The 15606-nt window shown below is 40.5% G+C and overlaps 1 protein-coding gene across 8 annotated transcripts in view; it reads right to left on the bottom strand.

Moving 5' to 3' along the window:
* The window catches only part of lrp2a (low density lipoprotein receptor-related protein 2a), a 53047-nt gene that overhangs the window by 1133 nt on the left and 36308 nt on the right, over nt 1-15606 (bottom strand). For 7 of the 8 annotated variants that reach the window (XM_035955500.2, XM_035955503.2, XM_035955501.2 and 4 more), the window contains 27 exons: nt 14720-14890; nt 14411-14634; nt 14111-14288; nt 12680-12876; nt 12296-12541; nt 11729-11857; nt 9191-9310; nt 8330-8446; nt 7868-7984; nt 7577-7714; nt 7240-7362; nt 6976-7104; nt 6045-6176; nt 5794-5925; nt 5542-5685; nt 5294-5459; nt 5082-5210; nt 4745-4968; nt 3907-4086; nt 3099-3218; nt 2823-2913; nt 2605-2672; nt 1725-1842; nt 1494-1614; nt 1169-1276; nt 241-357; nt 78-149 (listed from right to left, as the gene is read on the bottom strand). In XM_035955500.2, coding sequence (XP_035811393.2) covers nt 78-149; nt 241-357; nt 1169-1276; nt 1494-1614; nt 1725-1842; nt 2605-2672; nt 2823-2913; nt 3099-3218; nt 3907-4086; nt 4745-4968; nt 5082-5210; nt 5294-5459; nt 5542-5685; nt 5794-5925; nt 6045-6176; nt 6976-7104; nt 7240-7362; nt 7577-7714; nt 7868-7984; nt 8330-8446; nt 9191-9310; nt 11729-11857; nt 12296-12541; nt 12680-12876; nt 14111-14288; nt 14411-14634; nt 14720-14890 — 3811 coding nt within the window. Of the gene's footprint in view, nt 1-77; nt 150-240; nt 358-1168; nt 1277-1493; nt 1615-1724; nt 1843-2604; nt 2673-2822; nt 2914-3098; nt 3219-3906; nt 4087-4744; nt 4969-5081; nt 5211-5293; nt 5460-5541; nt 5686-5793; nt 5926-6044; nt 6177-6975; nt 7105-7239; nt 7363-7576; nt 7715-7867; nt 7985-8329; nt 8447-9190; nt 9311-11728; nt 11858-12295; nt 12542-12679; nt 12877-14110; nt 14289-14410; nt 14635-14719; nt 14891-15606 lie in introns of those variants that run through there. The other variant, XR_008603270.1, reaches the window with a different exon arrangement.

The raw sequence follows: 15606 nt of genomic DNA, 5'->3' as shown, positions 1-15606 counted from the left end.
CTGAAAACAACACAAACGGCAACATCTCAGCTTTCTGTTTATCTTCAAACGGGATTTTCATCATGATCCAAACGTACCTCTGAGTATGAAGGGTTTTCAAATGTGGTGCTTGGCTTTAATTTTCGTTTGAATAAGCTCCACTTTGACTCCTGCAAACAAACACAGTCAGTGAGGTGACGTCACGCTGTTTAGACTTCGTGCTGTAGATGTGTGTGGACATACTGCATGTAAGAGACTCACAGGAACAGGTTTGGTGCTGACTGAAGTTGTGTTGACGATGCCAACGCTCTGATCTCCGCGGTACGCCGGGTTCACGAAGTTGTTCTCCAGCTGCTCACCGCTAACATTCACAGTCACCTGTTTCACACCAAAAATAGTAGTAAGATGGTTTTTCTTCACAGTGACGCATAGAGCTTTGTTCAGTTACTCTGTATAATACAACGTTGTTAAGTCTTGAGGCAACTATGTGAAGCGTCCTGAGATGACTTGTGCTGTTAATTGGTGCTGTAGAAATAAAACTGAATTGTTGGTGTGTTCTGAGCTCAAATGTTCAATTATCAGGAGACCTATACACAACTTTGAATACTTTACAAATGGTGAGAAACCATTATCTGCACAAAAAAAGTTCAGAAGTACCCACAGTGTTGTTCTTCTTTTATTCAACATTAAACTTACTTAGATCAGAAACCGTTCTCTTAAGGATCTAAGACAGCAGTGCTAGCTTACTCTGTCTTGTGTTTTTTTTTTTTTTTTTATACAAATTAATCTATTGCTTTCTGTACAACTTTCAAATTGATTTGGAAACATACTCTTAATTCACACCTAAAGAATAGTCTATAGTTCTGGACAAAGATTGCTGATGTTTAACTAGTTTGCATATTTAATGTACTTTCACTGTTTCTCCTACTGTAAATCAGTCCAACTAACTCATGCTGTGTCTGTTTATACACAATATGTCATTTTTAAAATTCAGTTGAATTTTTTTCATACCAGAAAGTTTTATGGTCTACTTAAACGTTATTACTCCCTGCTGGAAGAAGCTGTACGATATGGAGTGTGTATAGATGATGTTTTTTAAGCACGAATATCAAATGTCTTAGTTTATATGTCATAGCATTGTTGTTTAAATAGTGTGGCATGAAACATCTACTTATGTATTTATGAGTACCTGTGTGGCATGGATGACAGCAGGATCACCGGACACAGGAGCAGTGGGATAAAGCGGGTTCTCAAATGTGATCGGCTGCCTCCCAGCTTCCATGGCAAAATTATCATCCTACAGGAATATTTCGCTGGTTAGATTGTGTTTATATACATTGAAGAACTTCAACAGGTAAACTGCTGATTTGTTAACCTGATTTCTCAAATGCTGCTCATGCAAGCCTTTCTGTAGGCGTTTTAATATTAAAAGGTGTCAATAAGTACCACAAATGGCTGAGAACTTGTGCGTCAAAATTGCTGATGGCACGCTTTTAGTGACTTTCACAACTCACCATCTGCATGGTCGTGTCAATGAATGACACTCCAATGTGTGATGGTCCGAGATCCACATTATCACCGGAGCGAAACGTCACCCCATTCCCCGTGTCAGCGGACTTCACCAGGCTGCTGAGGCTGGACAAAAACAAAACACTCCAACGTGAACTTTGATCTGAATATTCTAATGTGAGCTTCGCTGCAGTTCCAGCTAATAAAAACATGTACTGAATATACGTGACAGATACCTGGGGAGTTTGGGCATGGAGGGGATGAAAGAGCCTGTTCGTTTGTAGTTGAGGAAAACCCCGACTGCCAAAGCTCCAGTAATCAGGATGATAATGACGGCCAGAAGAACAGCCACAGCTACAGAAGAAATGGTAAACATTGAGCTGTGTGGTTATGGGACATGTCCAGGTGAGGTGAAGATCATTAACACCTCTAATAATATTTGGCTAAGTGGTCCAATAAAGGTCATGACCTTTGCATGGCCTGTTTGCTGCAGTTAAACTGTAATTGATTGTTGGGTATTTATTAATTTAGAAACTTGTGATCTTGATCACTTAACATCTTCAACGAATGCTGAGCCAGACTGCTTTCTTGGCCTAAGTAACTTTTAGATAGATCAGCATCATGTTGTTTCTGTACAGCAGCTCCCACATGTTAACCCCTTGACACCTATTGTCGCCAATTCGCAACTTTCATTCAGACTGCAACCGAGATAGCGTATCCATTCCCCCAGTGCCGGTTTGTGTATATTCAATATATATCTCGGAACTTTTTGCAAGCACTGGTTTCTCGTAGGACCAGTCGGAGTGGGACCTAATTATTATATACCTGTTGCTATAGTTATATATCTATGTATCTATGTTCTATGTGTAATAAATAAATTAACAATCTCCCCTTATTCTAGCATCAGCTGGAAAGCAAAAACACACATAAAAATGTTTTTTTAATTTAATTCTAAATAAATTCACGCGTCAAGGGGTTAAACATTGTCTGTTTGCATGTATAAAAGATTTCCACAGGTTTTGAAAGGAAGATGAGTTCAGCCTTTGTCTTGCTATGAAATTGCATAATATAATAAAAAAAGAAATGAAGGTTAAATTGACATTGAAATGACTGTACCTGTTCCTGCTGGGGCGCCCCTCGACTTCCCCATCTCACAGTAACTGCCCATGTAGCCATATGGACATCTACACAAAATCATGACATCACACAACAGCAAATCTTTAACAACTTTCATAGTAAAACAACAAAATAAATAGCGGAATGACGTACTGGATACTAGTGAGACTGATAAACAGTCTTTCATGGGTAAAAATGGCGCCTGCAACTAAACTCACTTGCACTTGGGCAGACCCCCTTCATCAGTGTAGCAGGTTCCACCATTCATGCATCTACATGCAAGGGGCATTGCAACAGGAGCCTCGATGGCTGCAGGAGCAAAAAGCCAGGCGTATGGATGATCAAACAGAGAAACAACAAAACAATGTCACACCACAGTTGCACAAAACCACACAGGAGCAGCCAGGCAGGTGAGGAGAACGGACCAATGAATGCCACATTATAGTTAAGACAAGAGTGCAGGAACTACATGCGCTGCTGTTGTGGTTGTTTACCTGCATCACATTCGTTGGAGTCAAACTGCACCGGCGAGGAGCCTTGTGGGCAGGCACAGGTGTACCCACCAGGCCGGAGGAGACACAGATGACTGCAAACATTCTTACAAGGGTTTGGCACTAAAGAGAACAGAGCATAAATGCCAACACTGTTAGCTAAAGAAAAATTACTGGAAGTAAACTAATAGCTGGTGACACATTTCAAGGCCTTTTTTGATTACAGCATGTGAACAAAAAAAAAAAAAAGAAAACACTGCACTTTGTTTCCATGACAAACTTTTAGCAGCAATAACTGCCCCCTAACTCTGCATTTAACAAGACAGAAGAGCTTTCATGTTTGCTGCTCTCTCTGACAGGAGACTTTTGCAGCAGCATTTAAAATTGTAGAAATTTGGTCTCTGTGTGAATTCAAATTATTTTTGAGTGCCCTCTTTCTGCAACTGTTTTACAGAACTGACAGCCTCCTTTACTAAATAATTGACTGGTTTTACTTTTCATGGCTTAAGTTCACTGTAAGGCAGCATTTAGGCTTTGCCAACAAAATAATTATTGTATTGATTATTGTATTAAAGAAATACCATATTTCTGTTTGATTCCAAATCAAGTTGTCTGTGTCTCATTGTTACATATACCTGTCTGCCAGGACACACTTTAAAAGTAAATTTTTCTATCTCAGAGAAACATCAAGACTCCGTGATTCATACAGCACATTTAAAACAACGTTCACCCAAGTGTGTCAGCAGTAAGGCAGTGTCAATTTTTGTGAGCTGTTTAATCAGACATATAAAAGTAAAAACTGTGTTCTGACCTGACTGGTTGTGTCGGTGCTCCTGGTAAATGCGGACTTGTGTCAGCCACGGGTTGATGGTTAGAACTTTGACTTTATTTCCTCCTCCAAACTTGTTTGTCTTCCACACTTCACCTTTCTCTTTTGTGGACCAGTACACGTGTCCCTCAAAGACGTCCAAACTGTAGGGATGTCCAATGTCTGGGACAGAAGAAAACACATTGTTTCTAATAAATCACTTATATTATGATTTAACCCTCTGAACGCCAAGCAGTTTCTGGGCATTTTTTGGCCCGTTATTTTTTTACTCACCGTGGGCTCATTTTTCACTGCAATCTAAAATCATGCGCAGCTATGAAAGCAGCACAACCATAGCTGGAAGTAGTGAAAGCTCAGAAAAGTCTTTTGTGCAGTACATTTTAAATTTGTTTCCATACTTGTCTTCTATCTGCTCAGTGTAAGCAAAGCCTGCACTTCAGTCCTGCTCAGCCAAAAAACTCACAAGTTTTGTCAAGTGAGTTTTGGTAACAGAACCAGAATCCAGTTGTGCTGAGGAGCTCTGATTTTTTCGTGTTTTTACAGAATCCGGTTAGAGCAAACAGTTTAAATGTTTAAATAAGACATGTGGAATAATGTGATTTTGATGAAATATCAAAATTTTAAGCTTAGATTGAAGGGTTCCAAACCTTCAAGGACCATACAGCATCTGGCTGGAATAAATGGTGTCATTGCAACGACTCTTTTAAAGGGTTAGAGGTTTAAACAACTGAAACACTGAACACAGTCTGTGTCTGCCTATTAAACATGCTATCTCATTGCTTGTCTGCAGAATAGCTACTCTACATCTCAGTGCTCTGACCTCCTGATATGACGATCTTCCTGTCTGTGCCATCGGGCTTCATGGACTCAATGATATTTTCTTTGGAGTCACACCAGTAGATTCTGTTTCCATTCAGATAGTCCAGAGCCAGTCCAGTAGGCCAACCCAGGTCCTCCTCCCTCACCAGCACCTCTCTGTGTTGACCGTCCATCCACGCTGATTCTATCCTGGGTTTTCTGCCCCAGTCTGTCCAGTACATCATCCTGCCCAGAAACAATCACAGGCATTATTTTATAAAGATTTTTCATGCCATGCAAAGGAATTAACATTGCATGCATAATATTTCTTCTCGAACAACAGCTATACAGCCTCATACCCCAGTGATGGATTTACAGCAATGGCAGCAGGCTGGTCGAGGTCAGTGTGGATCAACCACTTCCTGTACCGTCCATCCAGTTTGGCCACTTCAATTCGATTAGTCCCCGAATCTGTCCAGTAAATGTGCCTGAGAACAACGTTTAAAAACACTGAGTAAATGTAAACAAGACTTGCACAAATTCTACAGAACAAAAGCAAAGCAGCATTTACCTGCCGACCCAGTCCACAGCGATGCCATCAGGATTTGCGATGTACCTCAGGTTTAGGTCCACTTCTTTTACCGGGTTGTTTCCATAATCATTGAATGTGGTCATATAGGCGCGTTTGATGGAACCAAACTGAGATCCCCGACCCAGAACTGTCCAATAAACGATACCTACAACACACCAAGGGAAAGGTTATTTACTGTTGGAGATTTTGTTCACTGTGGCTAACAGCTACATTAACAGTAGTCTTACTGAGGCCTTCATGCTCTGGATCCCACAGGTAGTCTAGAGCTTGGATGTGCTCAGCGTTGTCCACATAGTCTGAATACTGCTCAGAGGACAGGTTGAAACGACGGATGCGAACGTTGTCTGGCAAGAGCAGCACTGGTGGGTTTCCTGTAGAGAAATGTGATAAATGCTGTTAAAGTCCTAAATTGGCTTTAATAAGAAACAAAAGGAAACATCTCTAAAAGGTTCTTTGTTGTGTGAATGTCAGGCTCTTACCTTGAGCAGCACACTCAGTCCCGTGCGGTTCACCAAAAGAAAGAAAGCCGTCAGCACAGAAACACTCGTAGCTGCCCTTTGTGTTCTTGCAATCCTGAGGACATGTCCCATACACCTCGCACTCATTCACATCTGCCCAAAAACAAAGATATGAAACAAGAGAGAGAACATGAATTGAGTGTAGACAAACACTTCAGTGTCAGTGTTTACATGGGTTGAATGCATGACTGAGTAATGAGTGTGTCGTTCACCTTCACATATGTGTCTTTCTGTCTCTCTGGGTTTGTAACCAGGTCTGCAGGAGCAGAGGAAGCCTCCCTCTGTCAGGTCGGTACAGTTGTGCTCACAGATGTTTGCACTGCATGTGTGCCCACTGCCATGGTCTGAAACCAGTAGATAAGAAAATACACGCATTGAATGTTAACCTGGACACTCACAATTGTAACTCTATGCTATTACGTAGGGTCAGGGCTGGTTTTATCCTGGTATATTAGCGGGGACTGGTAGGGATAATAGGTGGGCAGCTTGTACAGTCTGTAGCCCAGCGGTAAGAGAAGCAAAGCAGGAACAATAAAGTCACAGGTGTGAAGCAAGATGCAGGCATTTCTTTTTATTTCTGAGATTTCTACTTTCATGCATGATCCCTGACATAATTGTCACAAATTACACTGAAGGTTAACTAGGATTATGAACACTAATTACGTCCGATCCTCTCTCTCTGTGCAGCAGGTGACTTTAGAGGTGGTCTGTAGTCTGCTCACTCATTTACAAGTGAGAAATGACACAGGTATTTGTTTGTGCTATTTTTCTTTATTGGCTGAACACACCCTTGCCCATAGCTACTGCTGTCCAAGCTTAGAGTATGTTATGTTATTACTTTACCCTGTCGTTACTTTTTTCACCCAGTCAGGGACAGTCAAGTTCAAGTACGGTAAGCAAAACAGTTCATTGCAGTACAATCACAGCAGCGGAACTGAACAAATCTTCAATATATGCTTGTTTAACAAATACTCTGACTGAACTAATTAACATGAATAAATGTAATAAATGTTTTTCCACAAATTCAAGAACGCTGAACCTCAAATTACTAATTCACATCTTGTCTCCATAATTAACCAGTTATGTTAAGTATTACCTGAAATTTTCATCTAACATAAATTCGTAAATAAATAATAAACTCACGGCAGCCGAGCTCGTCTGACTGGTCTCCACAGTCATCATAATTATCACAGGCGTACTGCAGAGGGATGCACTTTCCGTTACTGCATTTGTACTCATCATTTGTACAGGGTCCATGTGTGGGGTTTTGACCTAGATGGAGAGAAACGTCAATTTAAGAGAAGCTGTACAGGCGTCTGGCTATGCTGAAAAATAGAGTTAATAGTATAGAATTACTGTGCTCTACAGTCTCTTAATATTAGTGACCTGACAAAAAAGTGTGCTTACAGTTTTCCTGCCTCTCATCAGAGCCATCACCGCAGTCATCAACAGAGTTACACAGTTCATGGCTGTAGATGCAGCGGTTGTTGTCACAGCGGAAACGGAAGGGAGCTTCACACTGGATGTCCACTGTAGATGAAAGTTATCATTAAATCTGAAGTAAATCTTGCAGCAACTCAGCATATTCAAAATTTTAATTCAAAAACCCCACTGTACAAATACAAATAGTAAGTTGATACGTTTCATGTGATTCTGTTCATGATAGCTGGCACAATAATGTAGTAAGATTTGGTTTTGTGCAATCTAGATTTGAGTGAGTGTCAGTGTTTATGTTACTTCTTACAGCAAAGGTGAAGCTCCTCATCTGAGTTGTCTCCGCAGTCATTGTCTCCGTCACATTTCCAGTGAGGCTGGACACAAACGTGGTTCTTGCATTCAAACAGGAAGGGGGGGCAGTACGTGCCGTTGGGAAAGCGGGTTGCTGAAAATCAGAATAATTCTCTTCAACTAAATCTGTCAATGCGCACAAGAAAATCAATAACCATACTCGGTCATCAGTCCGAATGAAACCAAAGAATAAATGTTATGTTTCCAAAGCTTTCATAAGGAAAACCAGATGATGTGGGACACTCACGACATGATGTCTCATCTGTGTAGTCTAGACAGTCAGCATTGCCATCGCATTTGAAGCGTTCAGCGATACAGTGTCCACTGCCGCACTGGAAGTAGCCAGGATGACAAGTCCGTAACTCTGCAACAGCGAAATGAGTGTAAAATATACCTTTATTTAATATAACAACAAACATAGCATTATAATTAGTACATGTGAAATACTCTTTTCTTCATTTATGTCATCAAGAATAACTTCTAGGTTTGCAAAGTTCTGTAAGATTTAAGCCCCTGTGCTGTACTCAGTGTACTGAAGAAATCTTTTATTTGTAGCAGACTGACTAAACTCTTTCTGAATAAATGACTGTTGGTGGTCCTGTCTGTCCATGCTTCAAAACGTGAAGTTTTATTGCCTCTTTGTTTAGTGCAGCCCTCCGTTACTCACAAACAGCCAGATCCTGAGCCAAAACAAAGAGCCTCCACTTACCACAGTCCCTTTCATCCGAGTTGTCCTCACAGTCGTTGTCATGGTCACAGACCCAACGGTCGGGAATGCAGCGCAGATTATCACAACGAAATTCACTCTCTGTGCATGCGCGTGGCGCTGGGAGAAAACATGGAAACAGAAATTTAAAATGTGAAAACCATGCAAATGCAGAATTTTATTTCTGTTGTTACTAAATGCTCATATTAGAGTAGAGACACACAAAGCAAATGATGTCAAAAGCTCGTATGGGATTTCTTTCCTCTTACTCTGATCAGCTTTGACAAATAGCTTAAATTTGTAACACATAAACGGTCTGTATTGTATTCTTTCATATTATGACATTAACTAGCCAAAGCTGTATGTGCCGTTGTTGCTCTACACTGAGCTCATGAGTTCACTGGAGAAAAACTCTCTTGGCATCAGCAGTGCAGCAACACGGGGAGCTGTACCGCTATGATTTAACATCCACCACTTCTCCTTTGAGAAGCTACATTATCCCTATTAACTGGCATGTTCTCAGACATGCTTAAATTCTCCAGGGCAAGAGGTGACAGACTCCTTCACTCCCTCTTTCTGACACACCAAGGACAGCCTGTTTCTCTAGCAGCTGATAAGACTACCTCTCTCCCCACTCCACTGTGGGCAGAAGTGTCGAGCTTCTTACAAAACCTCCCCGCTGTCTGATAAAATGATGGCAAGACTATTCTTTGCCATCAACACTCCTTTCTTATGTGGACAAACCACAGAACCATAACTACAGTAAAATCCCATAGTAAACCTCCTTAAAGAGACACTTGGATGATATCAAAACAAACACAAATGAAGGAAGTGTGTTTGTCTGTGAGAGTGAAGATCACTCACTGCAGCTGCGTTCATCAGAGTTGTCCCCACAGTCATCATCCCCGTCACACCTCCATCTTAGCGGGATGCAGCGATGGTTGTCACAGCGGAAGTCTCCACTAGGATCACAGGTCAGTTCATCTGGGACAGGAGTAGGTACATGGAAGCAGTTGCTGTTATGCCATTACACCTGACTAAATCAAGGCTTTTGATATAGCTTGCTTATGAAGCCCAAAGAAAAGCACATTTTTTTAACTTAAAGAGCACATAACAATTGATGGGATCAGCTTTATGTGAAACACATTACAGCACTTAGCCTGTGCATTGTTTTTCTGAAAGAACATAAGATTTGGAACTCAACAACACCTTTGGCACTGTAAAATGGAAAATGCTGCAAGTGTGGCAAGGCTATCACTTTACATTGGCTGTGTTGAGCTATGACAGTATAGCATGAAAATGAAAATATTTGAAACACATGAACACACTACATGAAAATATTTGGAAAAAAATACAGTTGGGAGCATGGTCGCATACAAAAACACAAATATTTACATGTAAAAAAAAAATTGAAAACTCTAAAAAACTGGGAGGAGGCAATGGCCGCCAAAATTGAAATGAGTTTGATGATATATTTATTGATGATAGTTCAAGGTGAAAATGATATATTTTCATATATATATATATTCTATATTTTGCAATTTTCATTTTAATGATATTTTGTGACACATTTAGTCTCAACATTTAGTTAGGTGGTGATGATGTTCAGTTGACGATGAAAATGCATTTACACGACAATGTGTTGTAAATCTTTGCCTACAAATGAATGTGGTAAGAATCACTCCTCAGTAACACAATGCACAGTTAAGCAACACCACAAAAAAAATCATTCAAAATGACTATAAAATGCCTCTACAGCAAATTTTTTACCTTGTTAAAATGTCCATATGATGCTTCTTATATGCTGGACACATATGATGAATGAAATAAGCAGTTGACACCATGCCTGAGAAATTCCACCTTTCCAACTGTAGTGTACTAATGATAGTCTTACAAACACTGATTAAGACTTCAAGTGTTTCATGCATAACAAACCTCATCAACCAATTCTGTTAACTTGTAGGGACTTTCTGTATCATTATTCTTTTTCAGAATCTGTTTCTAGTTCAACATGTATGGCTGATTTACTCCAATATTACAACTTCCCATTGTAAAGTGTAGAGTGATTTTAAAGTGTTTGAGCAAAGTGGTACAGACCTCATAGATCTGAACTTTTTAAAGGAATTAACAGTGTAACATTACATCTAGCCATTACTTTCATTGAAAAAAAAATTCTAAAGATGTAACTTTGCAACTCAGAGAGGAGTTTATTTAGGGGTTTAATCAATGACCAGAGTGGGACTTCTACAGTTTTTACAGTCAAAACCTGAACAGCCTAACTTATATGACTGTTGGATTTATTGTAGGATTGATCAGACTGCATAAACCAGTGTAAAAGCTCTCTTTCATTATCTTGTCACTTCAATGGCACCAATATATAGAATATTAAATATCAAAATGATACATTGATGACTGAAAATTTTCTCATTGTTAAAGATGTTTTGTATGACTAACTAGCAACTGGAGATGAAATAACGTGAGGGATTTCAGTAGATATTTTATCAATAGGCACACCACATGTGTGATATGACAGGAAATTGCTAAGCATTTAAGTAATAACAAGATGTCAGTTTGAAATGAAAGACATCTTGTTTTTTAATTAAACTGCACAAGTCATGGAGGGAGGCGAGCAGCCTGCCAAAGACAGATGGGTGACCTCTATCCATGCCAGTGTATGTCTGTGGAGGATAAGACTGCAGGAGATGAGAAGCACAGAAGGGAGAGGAGTTGAGCAGAGCTGGTCTGAGCCGTCTCTACCACACAGTGCTGGGGGTCAAAGATAGCGTGGTGTTAGCTAGTCCTGCCCTCCGAGCCCTCCACCTGGCCCATCTGCTGCATTCTTACAGGAAGATTAGCGTAGATCTCTCCTCCTGCGCAGGCATGGCACTAATGGAGTGAGGGCCTCCGATAAGAGACGGGAGGGCCGCGGCGAGTGTGTTTGGATCGTAGCAAGTACAAAGAGACTTGTGTGAACCCTGCCCCCACGCAAGGACAGAGTATGAACACACACTTACACACATGTATGTAGACTCATACCAATGGACAGTTCATAAATCTGTGGTGCTCTCAGGGAGACGTAAACGGTGGGGGAGGGTGAGCGGTGAGAAGCTCTCAATCAGCACCTCCCGCTACCATGCTGTGTAATGTTCCACAGGAGGCTGAGGTGTTGGCTAATTGCCCTTCACTCACTCTTTGAGCAAATTTCTTGTTTTTATCAATCCTGAGATCTCAAGAATAACTTTACCATCGGTGGACAAGCACCAAACATGAAACGATCAAGCTGGAAAGTTTCAACATGCTGCCTGGTGGTGTGATGAATCCTACTAATGAGTAATCTTCAGGGTGTGGCCACCATGAAACATAATCTCAGTATTGTCTCATGGATGCTTGATGAAGACTCACCACAGCCCTGCTCATCGCTGTTGTCTCTGCAGTCATTGTGGCCATTGCAGACAGACCACAGGGGCACACAGCGGTAGTTGGTCTTGCAGTCAAACTCTGTATGGTTGTCACATCGATATGCTGGTCCCACTGTGGAAAAAATAAAACGAGTGACAATTAGCAAAGGATACTTTACTTAACATCAAGGCAGACACATTGTTTTAAAAGACTTGCATTGGCTGTGCTTGATCATAGTCACCGATGACACTATATTTTTGTGATTATGATATGATATGATAATGTAATATACTCTTAATCTTTATGTATATCTTTAATCTTTACTTAGAATATGTATTTTCCTGGTTAAATAAAGGCTTAAAAAAAGTCTAAAAATATCTATGAACAGTCAGACTTTAAGCTTAAAGTGTGTAGTTGCAGTATATTTAAGGTGTGTCTTAATCTAAACCAAAAGTTTGACTCTAATGGGATTTTTATGCACATAAATTATAAGGATGCAGTAGTTCTTAGATATTTAAAAAAAATACATAAGTAGTGTAATAAAGATGGAAGAAACTGTACATTACTTACTGCACTCCTCCAAAGGTTCATCAGAATTGTCACCACAATCATCGTCAATATCACATTTCCAGCTTTGCGGGATGCAGCGTCCATTGCGGCACTTGAATTGTCCAGGGCGACAGGTCCTGGTGGAGCAGTGGGCAGGGTCTTCATCAGACTGATCACCACAGTCATCCTCACCGTCGCACTGCCATGACTCAGGGATGCACCGCTTATTTGCACACTGCCATTGGTGGCTTTCACACTGATGTGTGGCTACAAAAAAAGAACAGAAGGATGCTTTAATAATAATGAGGCCATAAGGAGTGTAGAAATATGAACAAGACAAATATAAAATAAGTAAAAACTACTAAAGCAAGTCTTGTAGAAAACATGGCAAAGAATTAAACCCACCACAGAGCACAGCATCTTCATCTGAGCCATCGTGACAGTCCTGGTTGCTGTTACACAGGAAGTGTGGATTGGTACAGTTTCCATCATTGCACTGAAACTGTCCGAGCCTGCAGTGACGAGTTGGGCAGGTGGAGGGCTCGTCTGAGCCGTCTCTGCAGTCCCTCTGTCCGTCACATTTCCACCAGATGGGAATACAACTGTGGAAGCAGAGGTATGGCAAGTTTAGCTCTACATTATGTAAACAACTCGTGCTGTAAAATGTAGTCCAGTACACAAACTCCAAAACCAATTTCTTAATTCCGTCTAACTAGTCACACTTATTGCATCACTTTCAGAACAGCTGAGAAAATATAACTGGGCTTTGAAGTTAAATGCAGCATGTAACATGTCTGGATCATTACTAAGTACGTATTTTAATAGAAGTGTATTTGCCTCTGCTGTTCTTACAATTACAGTATCGCATTTTGTGAAAAATGCTATTGAATACATATAAAGCATACACAGTGATTGGACACAACATTAAAACCACTGACAAGTGAGGTAAATAGCATTAATTATCTTATTACAATGGCACCTGTCATGAAGTGTGATATATTAGGAAGCAAGTGAACACTCAGTTCTTGAAGTTTATGTGTTGACAGAAGTTTTGCAAGAAGTACAGGCAGTGCAGGCCAACGCAGGCTGTGGGCAATATTTTGTTGGGTTACATGGGATCCTAGCATTCATGTGGATTTCTGACCTATGTACTCATGTTGTAGACCATGTATACCCCTTAATGGCAACAATATTCAATAGAAAAAGGGGATAATGCCACCTGCAACACTATGAACCGGTGTTGGCATGAACTCTAAATTCCACGAATCTCAATCTTGATCAAGTATCCGTGGAGGCCCAACCTTGCAACTTCCAGGGCTTAAAGGATTGCTGCTGACGTCTCGGTGCCTGATACCACAGGACACTTTCAGTGTTGTGGAGCTTGTGCTTTGACAGCTCAGAGCCATTTGGCAGCACGAGGGGGACCACCACAATATTAGGTAGGTGGTTTTATTTTGTGTCTGATCAGTTTATATTGTGTACTAAGCTACATGATGGCACAAACACCAGGGGATGCTGTTCTTCCAATGCAAAGACAGTGTGAAGAGTTTCAGGAGTACGCTTAAAGTTCTTGAAGTGACATATGAATTTAAAAATGGATATATAATTCTTTACTCTTCAGTAAAGAAAAATAAAATAAAAATGCATGAATTTTCAGGATGTAAGACGGAGGGATTTTCTGTGACAGAAACATGGTCAATTCTGGTATCAGACAACAACTACCAGTCGTCTTTACAGTAGTTAATGGTTGTTAATGGTACTCTGACTAATATATCACAATCAGTTTGAAAACGATAAATTGATGTTAAAACATCACATAAAAAGATCTTAACAAACCGTTCATTGTTAGCACATCTGTACTGGGTGCTGGTGCACATGGGAAGGCATCGGGTAACACCTCCTATTTGGACTGTCAGGAAATGGTCGGGGCACTCGCAGGTGTGTTCTCGCCCCCCATGACGGATCAAGCACAGGTGAGAGCAGCCTCCATTGTTCACCGCACAGGGATTGTTTACTATTAGAGGAAGAGCCACAGTTAGTCAAACACTATCAGTTCGCCACAGCTGAGCAAATACAGGCCTGTCACTTTTCATTATGCTCATTTTAAATACATGGAAACTCTAATTTCTGACTCACCAATGGGCTGTCTGTAAGGATGGCACACGTGGATGTCAAACGGTCTGTGTGTGGTGTTAACCAGGGCTTGACGACCAGAACCGTCGTATTTGTTGCCTTTCTCCACAGTGCGCATGTTCCAGTCAGTCCAATATACAGTGTCCTCAAATACAGTAAGTGCAAACGGATGTGGTAAATCTCCATCATACACTGTGTGTCTGTGCTGACCATCCAAGTCAGAGTATCTGACAAAAGAAATGAAAGTCAAATGGTTACCAGTCTCCTTGTACCATTTGTTAAAATAATTCTGCTACTTTCTGATGCACTTACTCGATGTAATTGAGATGAGCATCGGACCAGTAGAGCTTGTCATTGGTATAGTCAATTGTGATACCGTTGGGCCATTCGATCTTTGTGGTGATGATTGCTGCTTTGTTGGTTCCATCCATTCCAACACGACCTATAAAGGCTTTGTCCCCCCAGTCTGTCCAGTACACATATCTAACAGAAAGCAAAGAAATTTACTTCAGATTACTTTTTGACACATATCAGAGTCTGACTGAAACACTTCATATCACAGTTTATACGAGCCGCAATCGTCCAGCTGATATTTTTTTATTCGTGTGATTCTGTGTATGTCATCATGGTAAAATATGGTCCTGAACACTGTAACAGGAACAACCACAAAGGTGGTGTTGAGCACTGAAGAGGTCTTTATATGTGCCTGTAGACAGATTTTCTCAGCATGATAGCATCTTAACCATGCAAGACACAGTCACAAAATTTAATAAGTGTGGCTGACAAGTTAAATTTGGGTGTGGTCTGTTCCACGAGGGCTAATAATGTAGTAATAAGCAAGACAAAAATCAAATTGCAATTATTTTGACAGATACTGCAAATGTGTTTTGAGTCACATTTTTTGTCGAAATGGTAATTTTGACAATTCTGTTCCACAGGAAAAAAAAATACTACAACGAAAAGCGTGTTCCCTCTGGAGACTCTGGAGACTAGGATTTCTAGGCAAGGGCATCTCTGTAGCACAACAATGCTACATTACTAATGGTATGTTATGACATACTTTACCTTTATCAAAAACAAAATGCCGCTCCTGTGATTGGGATTTTGCACTCAAATTGTAATAATATTCTGATACTGTTCAGCTCTAGTAATGACTACTAGGCACCAATGGGTTGGAACATCACTTGTTTACAATAGGT

This window comes from Amphiprion ocellaris, chromosome 11 (genome assembly GCF_022539595.1).
Source record: "Amphiprion ocellaris isolate individual 3 ecotype Okinawa chromosome 11, ASM2253959v1, whole genome shotgun sequence".
Taxonomy (NCBI): Eukaryota; Metazoa; Chordata; class Actinopteri; family Pomacentridae; genus Amphiprion; species Amphiprion ocellaris.
This window is presented reverse-complemented; position numbering and strand designations above follow the sequence as displayed.